This window comes from Sinocyclocheilus grahami, unplaced genomic scaffold (assembly GCF_001515645.1).
Source record: "Sinocyclocheilus grahami isolate Dianchi unplaced genomic scaffold, SAMN03320097.WGS_v1.1 scaffold1626.1, whole genome shotgun sequence".
Taxonomy (NCBI): domain Eukaryota; kingdom Metazoa; phylum Chordata; class Actinopteri; order Cypriniformes; family Cyprinidae; genus Sinocyclocheilus; species Sinocyclocheilus grahami.
Window position 1 is genome coordinate 48,786 of NW_015506805.1, and position 10,204 is coordinate 58,989.

Below are 10,204 nucleotides of genomic sequence, written 5' to 3' on the forward strand. Positions count from 1 at the left end.
TACAAAATATCTTCATGGAACATGATCTTTACTTAATATCCTAATGATTTTTGGCATAAAAGAGAAATGTATAATTGTGACCCATACAATGTATTGTTGGCTATTGCTACAAATATCCCCCAGCGACTCAACACTGCTTCTGTGCTGCAGGGACACATATATAAGCTTTTTTTTAACCAGCTGTGAATTTCTGTCTCTGTTTGGATGCAGAAAAGGAGGGAACATCTGCTCATATTTGCATTCTCTCCTGCCTCTGATCATAATTCTGATCAAGAAATCAGGATCAGGCATCAACTAATGTCACACGTGTGAAAATAGGCTGAGAAGTCGATGTAATGTGGCTCAGATTCGGACCGGAATCGTGTGTTTGTGGTGTTTTTCTGCTACGAAAATGCTACGAAACGCATCGTATTTAGAAAGAAAGTGTGACGTGAAACAGCAAAGCAGACACTATTTTTGGAAGCAGCAGCCAAAATGAGTTCGAAACTTGTATTGATTTCATTCATATCACGTAATGCTCTGTGATCAGTGATTTCATCCGTACATTTACAGTAGAACAAACTTAGCATATCCTGACATTACTTTGAAAATAATATTTTCTAAATTAATTTAATGGTAGGCAATATTATTTTAAAACTTACAATATGAATTTAAAATATTTAAAATGTATGCAGTCAGTGTGTCATCCTGAATTTTAGCAAAACTACTGCACACTCAACTCGTCTGATTTGGTGTTAATTGATTTCTGTGAACTACGTTATATAGATACAATGTTACAGCAGTTATTTGGCCACATAATAGCTAACTAGGGATATAACGATATCAAAATCTCACGATACGATACTTATTGCGATATTTTAAAATAAAAAAAGACACATGAAGAATCAGGGGGGGGGGGGGGCTTTAAGGGGTTAAAAATTGTGAATTTCTGTCTCTGTTTGGATGCAGAAAAGGAGGGAACATCTGCTCATATTTGCATTCTCTCCTGCCTCTGATCATAATTCTGATCAAGAAATCAGGATCAGGCATCAACTAATGTCACACGTGTGAAAATAGGCTGAGAAGTCGATGTAATGTGGCTCAGATTCGGACCGGAATCGTGTGTTTGTGGTGTTTTTCTGCTGATTAATGGAAAATACAAGACTAATTCACCAGATAAATGATTCTCAAAAGCGAAAATGCTACGAAATGCATCATATCCTTACATCCCTATAGCTAACATAATCATGTGTGTAACATGGATTTTAAAGCCATTCTTCAGATGCTCTGAGTCTGGGAAGTGTGTTATTGTGTGATGGTAAGTGATTGTCTGTTGTATAGTGCTTTCGGTTTGAGTTCGTCTGATACTGTGCCAAAGCATAATGCCCCAAAACACTACTTTAAACACCTTTTATGTTAGAATAAGAAGTTTAAATAGATTTTAAAACTGCCCGGAAGACCTATCGTTTCATATCGTCATGTGACCACGATAATATCGCGATATTAATAATATCCTTACATCCCTATAGCTAACATAATCATGTGTGTAACATGGATTTTAAAGCCATTCTTCAGATGCTCTGAGTCTGGGAAGTGTGTTATTGTGTGATGGTAAGTGATTGTCTGTTGTGTCCGATATTAATAATATCCTTACATCCCTATAGCTAACATAATCATGTGTGTAACATGGATTTTAAAGCCATTCTTCAGATGCTCTGAGTCTGGGAAGTGTGTTATTGTGTGATGGTAAGTGATTGTCTGTTGTGTCTCCTGAAGAACCGTCTGGTGCGTCTGGTGTGCGTCTTCCTCCAGTCCCTCATCAGGAATAAGATCATTAATGTTCAGGATCTGTTCATCGAGGTGCAGGCCTTCTGCATCGAGTTCAGCCGAATCCGTGAGGCCGCCGGTCTCTTCCGCCTCCTCAAGACTCTGGATAACGGAGAGATGCCAGCCGAGGGCAAGACGGCCAAATGAGCTCAAGGACTAAAGCTGAGTCTCTCCTCTATTAAAGCACACGAGTTCAGCCTTTCAGCGCACAGAAGACGCCAGACTCAACGGCGTACGAACTCCATCTGTTTTCTGTTCTTACATGTACAACATGCTCTGCTATTTTGATCCCAAACGCCATATTGTTTTGTCCATTAAAGTGATGGTTACTTGTACGCTCTCAGACGACGTGCTTCAGTTTGTGTGTCTGGAAACTCCTCGGCTTCAGCAAATGCATTTGTGATGAATTTAAAGTGGATTTATTTGGCTCAGTTTTACAGAAAGTCATAATGTTAATGTCTGTAATTTTCAGTGAGTTTATAACCGCTAAGGGCCGTTGTTAGGCACGACGCGAACTGGTTATAAATTCACTGTAAGCCACGGCTTCACGGGGGTTACTGCTTTTATAAAACGGTTATTCCATACACGTAGTAAAGTTTCACAAAATAAAGCAGAGCAAATAAAGAGTAATGATATTAATAAACACAGTATTCTTCCACCAAACAATGTAGCTCCTCAGAAACAGTTGTGGTTGCTACAAAGTGGTTGCCGAGCAACACACAAACGTAAACAAAGGTGTGTGTTACTTTGTAGCGTCATTTACAACAGCTTCGAACGCGGCTCAGCCAATCAGAGTCAAGCACCGGAACTCTCCGCTTTATAAATGGCCGCGAGAAACGGCGTTATAAAAATGTATTCAACAGTAATAATATGTGAAGTATAAAAGTCCATAAAAAACATTGGTATGGTATTAGTAGAGTAAATGGTTCAAAATTAGGGTTTTGTTAGTCCATTACAAATATTAGCAATCTTACATGTTAGTTTTACGTCTTCATAGAAGGCAGTGGCTATTTGCAGTGTAAGTAGCATATTTTAGATGCTGTTTACACTAATTAATAACAGACGTATTTTATGGATGCACTATTTACACTTAGTGAAAATAGAAATATATTCAATAGTGGTTAGATATTATTTATAGACTATAAATAGTGGCAGATGCTGTTCAGTTTTGTTGTACATTAGCAGGATGCAATAGTAATGTAGAGTGTAAATGATTATATTTATTAAAAAATATTAATGGATGCCATTATTGAGACAATAAAGCCCTCCATAGACCTGGGCTATACCCCTAATCCTGATATAGAAACTACAAGGGTTCATGAAAATGTGTTTGGATTTCGACCCTGCATTAAATCCCTCGGCTCATTCAACTGTATCGGCGCTTAAAAAAAGAAGAAGCACCGTATTTATTAATGCTCACGCATTAAAAAGTAGCAAATGCATATGTTTGTGTGCAAGCATAGGACCATTTGTGTTGTGTTTTGCTAATTGCGTTGTGTTGTGCATTACTGGGCCACCGTAGTTTAAAGCTGGGTGAGAGGATAATTTACATTTGGAGACAATATAAACCATCAGCCTAATGAGATTTACTGGTAACATTTTACCAATAACAATAAGGTTCCATTTGTTAAGAGTTATATGCATTAGTTAACATGAACTAACAAAGACAAATATAAAGCCAAAAAGAAAAATTAACTATAAATGTGCTCATCCTCCGTTAATCCGAGATGAGTGTGTTTCTTCATCAGGTTTGTAGAAATGTAGCACTGCATCAGTGCCTCACTGCAAGTGAATGGGAGCCGTCAGAATGAGAGTCCAAACAGCTGATAAAAACATCACAGTAATCCACAGCACTCCAGTCCATCAGTGAACATCTGGAGAAGACAAAAGCTGAAACATTTTCCACTTTTCACTGGAGGAAGCGTTATTATGGATTATGGACTCTATGTATTTTAGTTTAAAACGTCTTAATGCTGGATGTGTTTCAGCTTTTGTCTTCTCCAGATGTTCACTGATGGACTGGAGTGCTGTGGATTATTGTGATGTTTTTATCAGCTCTCGTTCTGACGGCACCCATCCACCGCAGAGCATCCATTGGTAATAATAGATCATTAAAATCAAAGTTGTATCTGTTAATTTTATTCAATGGACCTGAGCTAACAACGAACAGTTAGTTTGTTAGTTGTTGCATTAACTAATAGGATCTTATTGTAAAATGTTACCTAATAGTATGTTAGTAGTATGAATCGTACGAAACGAGCACAAACACTTGAGTTAAAAAAAGTTTTTTATTTGCACATTCACTTCCATTCGAACATGTACATCGGATTCAGAGACTGACCGTGTGTTTATTAACATTTGTAGGCTGAAATATATGAACTACAAAAGCAAAACCGGGCTGACTTTGTATTCCAAATACGCGCACAGTGCTCAAAGACATAAACAGACATGACCTTTGACCTTTGCTTTAACCCCGGTTAATGAAGACAAGTGCATCATTCAGGGTTTCAGTGAATTTTCATGCCATTTATAGATATTTTGAATTAACTGATTTATTTATTATTCATTTATTATTTGAGTGTCAAGAACTGTTTATTTATATTCTCTATAGAACTTCCTATCATGTTCATGATATCTGCATGATGGTGGGAACCCAATAACTGAGCAACAACTTTAAAACATGAATGAAAAATAAAAGCAGGCGTAAAGTCCTGCGCTTCTAGATTCGTCTCATTCCTCGAGCCATGAGGCAGGCGAACACCGTCATCACCATCTTGGGCTTGACCTCCACCAGATCCTCCGGCAGCGCATACACTCGCGCGCCGATCTTCCTCGCCATAGAGATCGCGTACCTGAGAACACATCGGTGAGTTTGACATGCTGTTTTAGTTTGAACAGAGTTTGAACAGTTCTGGGTTCAGTAGAAGTTCAGTTCTGACTTTCTCACAATTCTGAGTTTATATCTCAATTCTGATTTTTCTCACAGTTCTGACATTTCTCGTAATTCTGACTTCTAATACTTATTACAAGTATTTTATTTTGCAGTTCTGAGTTTATATCTTGTAATTCTGAGTTTATATTTCACAATTCATATTTTTCTCGCAGTTCTGGGGGCTAGTGTACCAAATAAGCCAGGCTTATTTCAGTTAGTCTGACTTATTTTCACTTGATTTGGTTTCATAAAGCAAAGTTACCAAAGCTCAAGCTCAGTCACTGTGGCAACTTATGCTGGGAAACTAACCGGTTCCGGAGCAGGCTAACTGTCAGGCTAAGCTGAGCTCCTCTAACACTGACCGATAGGAACGCACTGATATTACGGCGCTGACTCTCTCACATACAATTATTTTACTTTATCAGTCCAAAAATAAAAGTATACAGAAAATGCAACTTAAATAAATAATAATAAAAAAAAAATATATATATATATATGCTACAACAAACTGTTGCTATTTAATGTATTGTGTCCAAGATTTAATGACTTTGTTTTAAGATATTTGAAAACATTTTAACATGCTGCTACTTGCGCATTCAGTTGATCAGCAGTTTCTAGCCATGCAGCCTTTCTCTCTGGTTTTATGACAGCTGTACTTTATGGTTATTAGTAGAGCATTAAAACATTACAATATAAAATTGCTCTTTAAAGCATTACAAACACTAAATTAAAAATAAAAATAAATAATATAAAACAGACTATATTTTATATGATAAGAGGAATACACATTAACTCATTTGAGCTAGTATGGCTGTATTAGGCTGCTTACATTTGATTTACAGTTACTGCTATCATAAAAATACACTTATATGTAGGATTAAAATTCTACATGTGTCACCTTTAATGTCCAACAACAAATATTTTAGCAGAATGCATATTTTATTCAGAATTATTGCGCTATTATTCTGCTCGTTCACTCGCAAAGCCTCGTCCTCTCCTCACAGCAAAATGGATATATTTGCATGACTTTCTAACATTTACAGATGAGAAATATACCTGTGACGTGTCAGTTATGCACTGAGGAAAACACAATGTCTCAAATGCATTAAACGGCACAAATATTCGCTGTTTGCCATTGTGGATCGATTTGATCCATGATCGACATTAAGGACTGCTTAAGAAGAATCATTCACATCAAATTATCCTGACTTATTGAACCTGGATCGAATTAGTGAGATTGCGTGAACTTAAATTGTCGTTTATGAAACCGCTTTAGTCCCGATTGATTTGTTAGGTTATTTAAGGTTTTGGAATTTATTCCCTGCTTTTCTTAGCAGGGAATACACTTTTTGTAATTTCTTAGACTTTCTTGTAATTCTGAGTTTATATCTTGCAGTTCTGACTTTCTTGTAATTCTGATTTTTCTCGCAGTTCTGACTTTTTTCTCTTAATTCTGACTTGTAATACGGAGTTTATATTTTGCAATTCAGACTTTCTTGTATTTCTGCGTTTATATCTTGCAATTCAGACTTTCTTGTATTTCTGCGTTTATATCTTGCAATTCAGACTTGTATTTCTGCGTTTATATCCCGCAATTCTGACTTTATTGTAATTCTGAGTTTATATCTTGCAATTCAGACTTTATTGTAATTCTGAGTTTATATCCCGCAATTCTGACTTTATTGTAATTCTGTGTTTATATCTCACAATTCAGTTTTTTCTCGTAATTCTGAGTTCATATTTCGCAATTTGACTTTTTTCTTGCAATTCTGACTTTCTCATAATACTGAGTTTGTATCTCGCAATTCTGACTTTTTCTTGCAATTCGAGTTTATATCTTGCAATTCAGACTTTTTTCTCACAATTTTGAGCTTATATCTCAATTCTGACTTTCATGTAATTCTGACTTTGAAGAAAATTGTAGACTTTTAAGATAATTTTTTTTCCTGAGTGTCCCATTACACCATAGTGCTGAACTAATTTTTAACTCAGAACATCTGTGTAATGTTCATTAATATGCTAACGAGGAGTGTGACTCTGACATACTTTGCGTTATTGAGTTTCTCTTCGTCTGTCAGGTCTTCTGCCTTGAGAAGGTCGTAGCGGATGGAGCCGGGCTGGATGGCGTCAATCAGGTCCAGGACCGGCATGCTGCTGCTTATGGATCCGTCCTGCAGAATCATAACAGAAGAGGTCAATTCTGATATGGACGGAACATGTGTTTTTCTTCCCGGTGAGCTGCTTACTTTAAAGCCGCTGATGGTGCCTTTGCCGGCCTGTGTGAGTGCGTCGTTAACCCAGATCACGATGGTTTCGTCGATGACCTTCTGCCCGTCGCCCAGATCCTCCAGGATGTTGAGTGTGTATCTGCAGACAGAAGATGAGCGAGACCTTCAGCAGGCGTGTGGATCTCAAGCGTAGGATCGTGAGTGACTGTGTTTGTGTGGATCTGAAGCGTATGATCACGTGTTTGCGTGTCTGACCTCCTCATGAGCTGCCAGAGCAGAGCGAGCGTCAGTTTCCGATTGCCTTCGTTCAGATCCTGACCAGCGATTCCCACCAGAGAGAACTTGGCCTCCTTCTTCCCCAGCTCCACTGCGTAGTTACAGTTCTCCAGCTGCAGCACACAACACTCCAGTTACACATGCGTGTGTGCGTATGTGTGTGTGTGTGTGTGAATGAGTGTGCGTGTGAGTGTGTGTGTGACTCTGTGTGTGCGTGAGAGTGTGCGTGCGTGCGAGTGTGTGAATGAGTCCGTGTGTGTGTGTGTGTGTGTGTGTGTGTGTGTGTGCGTGACTCTGTGTGTGAGTGTGCACGTGTGTGTGCGTGCGTGCGTGTGTGCGAGTGTGTGTGTGTGTGTGTGCGCGTGACTCTGTGTGTGAGTGTGCACGTGTGTGTGCGTGCGAGTGTGCGTGCGAGCGAGTGTGTGTGTGCGCGTGACTCTGTGTGTGAGTGTGCACGTGTGTGTGCGTGCGAGTGTGCGTGCGAGCGAGTGTGTGTGTGCGCGTGACTCTGTGTGTGAGTGTGCACGTGTGTGTGCGTGCGAGTGTGCGTGCGAGCGAGTGTGTGTGTGCACGTGACTCTGTGTGTGAGTGTGCACGTGTGTGTGCGTGCGAGTGTGCGTGCGAGCGAGTGTGTGTGTGTGTGTGAGTGTGTTTTCATTTTATATAATGAATGAACATTATTTTGTTACTTTTTTTGTAATTTTTAAAGTACTTTGGTCATTTTCCCCCAAACTATTACTATTTAGGTTTAAATTATTTTTATTTATTTTCATTCAGTAATTTTAGTGCTTCAGCTTAAGCTAAATGAAAATTACTATTATAGTTTTTGTTCATATTTTGTTTTCGCTTCTATTTTTATACTTTCAGTTTTCATTTTAATTGTAATTTTATTATGTGCTTTTGTCTTTTTTGTCCCCCACTATTACTATTTGGGTTTAATATATTTTTAGTTCAGGTTTATTTTTTATTTATTTTATTTCCAGTTAGTAATATTTTTAGTCCTTCAGCTTAAAATAAACATAAATTAGAGAAAAACATTTAGCGCATATAAAAAAACATAGACAAGTTAAAAAAATATTTAAGCATATCATAATATTTCTATTTACTTTATTTGAGTTTTATTTCAATTAATAGAATGTTGGCAGCAAACAAGTCTGTTCTGAGTGGTAATTAATAATCTTGCAAAATCTTTTTTTTTTTCTTTGCTTTATGAAAGACAACAAATGTAGATGCAAAAAGTTATGCCAAATAAGTGCTTTTGTTAAATATCCAGTATAAAGAAGTGATGGAAATTAAAATGATAAAGAATAAATGTAAAATTTAAAAAAAAAAGTTTAATAATTTAATTAAAACATTTTAAAATTATAAATAAATATTTTACAAACTCTATTAAATATTTTATAATTATATCTATATAGTGAAGGCAGAAGTTCACTTGTCCTTTCACTGGAAGCGTTTCATTGATAATCCTCTCTTGTAATGCATTTGTACCTTTTTCATGTTGCTGCCCAGTTTGGTATACGGTGGTTTGTTGACTTTGTCCCAGTCCACAGGAACCTTGATCTTCTCATAGAGCTGGAAGATCACCAGAGCATCGGCCAGATCCCTGGAAGAACACAAAGAACACCGTGAGCACAAGCGCCGGCTCAGTGTCTTCAGCTGCGTTTGAAATCACATCCCAGCTGACGGGGAACTTCTGGCAAGGTTCTGTTAAAGTTATGAGCAATCATTCTTCCAGTATCCTTAATAAACCTCTGTTCAGTTGTCCTGTCTTTAATAACGTTCTCAACACGTTAGCACAACGTTATTCACACATGGTTCGTGGAGTGTTTTTCTGAAACATTTTAGTTGGATGTTCTTCTAACTAATTTTAAACAAGTTGCTTCAGAGAACATTCAAAAGTAATGTTCCCATAATGAGAAGAAGCAGTCGAGCAAGGCACTTGAGTATTGATATTTTCCCATTCTTTAACTAAAAAAAATAAAAAACCTTGCTATGTGCACTGTGCTAGACTAACTGAGACTCGTCACAGCACTTGTATATCGTTGCTCTCTCGTTGGTCTGATTGCTTCTACTTTGTAAGTCGCTTTGGATAAAAGCATCAGCTAAATGACTACATGTAAATAATGTTGCAAAATGATGAAATGGAATGCTTCTTTAAAGTTCTCTCAAACGTTCACACAAAAACATGTTTTAATCATTCATAAAACTGGACAATTTGAACGTTCATAGAACATTCAGAAATAATGTTTTTGTTAGCTGGGATACTAGTGCACTGCTTAGTCAAACCGTATTCATTACCAAGCGGTTCACGTTTTAAACAGTGGTTTGCTGAAAACAGAAATGCTTATTTTGCATTTGTGGAAATTACAACTTTTTAAATTGAAAACAACTTTTTTTTGCTTTGATGTATAATGTGAAGGTCATCATCACTGTATATACAGTAAATAGACTGTAGAAATAGTACGAATCAGCGATGCACCAAAATTATTTTTTTAACTGAAACTAAAACTAAAGTTTTCATTAAGCTGAAACTCAAAAGAAAGTTGATTTAAACATCAATTCATTAATGTATTTAATAAACAATACTCAAATAAAAAGAGTTGTATACAAGCATTTAAATTGTACATAAGCCCATTTTAATACTTATTAATGATATGATTGTTTCTACTCTTAATTTGTTGTTGAAACAGTGATACAAAATTTTCATGACAAATTTATTTAAACATACATTAAAGGCACAGTATGTAATTTTCGCCGCTAGAGGGCGCGTATTCAAAACAAACAAAGAGACAAAGGCATAGTTGCTTTTATTATGCCACAGTCGAGCGCTTCCGCTGCTTCCGGTCGTGCGTATGTGGGGTAAAGCAGCGGGGCTTTTATTATGCCATAGTCGACCGCATCCGCTGCTTCCGGTCGTGCGTATGTGGGGTAAAGCAGCGGGGCTTTTATTATGCCACAG

General features: G+C 37.3%; 2 protein-coding genes across 2 annotated transcripts in view; one reads left to right on the plus strand and one right to left on the minus strand.

The window, feature by feature from the left end:
• LOC107571649 (CCR4-NOT transcription complex subunit 11) overlaps positions 1-2,164 on the plus strand; it is a 13,284-nt gene extending 11,120 nt beyond the window's left edge. The window contains exon 5 of the mRNA XM_016257983.1: positions 1,756-2,164. Within this exon, the coding sequence (XP_016113469.1) occupies positions 1,756-1,953 (198 nt within the window). The 3' untranslated portion in view covers positions 1,954-2,164. The remainder of the gene's footprint in view (positions 1-1,755) is intronic.
• A 1,915-nt stretch (positions 2,165-4,079) lies between these two features.
• Positions 4,080-10,204, minus strand: part of LOC107571651 (plastin-2-like) — a 15,116-nt gene continuing 8,991 nt past the window's right edge. Inside the window, exons 10-14 of the mRNA XM_016257984.1 lie at positions 8,734-8,848; positions 7,222-7,355; positions 6,985-7,105; positions 6,785-6,909; positions 4,080-4,658 (exon numbers count right to left, since the gene is read on the minus strand). Coding sequence (XP_016113470.1) covers positions 4,526-4,658; positions 6,785-6,909; positions 6,985-7,105; positions 7,222-7,355; positions 8,734-8,848 — 628 coding nt within the window. The 3' untranslated portion in view covers positions 4,080-4,525. The remainder of the gene's footprint in view (positions 4,659-6,784; positions 6,910-6,984; positions 7,106-7,221; positions 7,356-8,733; positions 8,849-10,204) is intronic.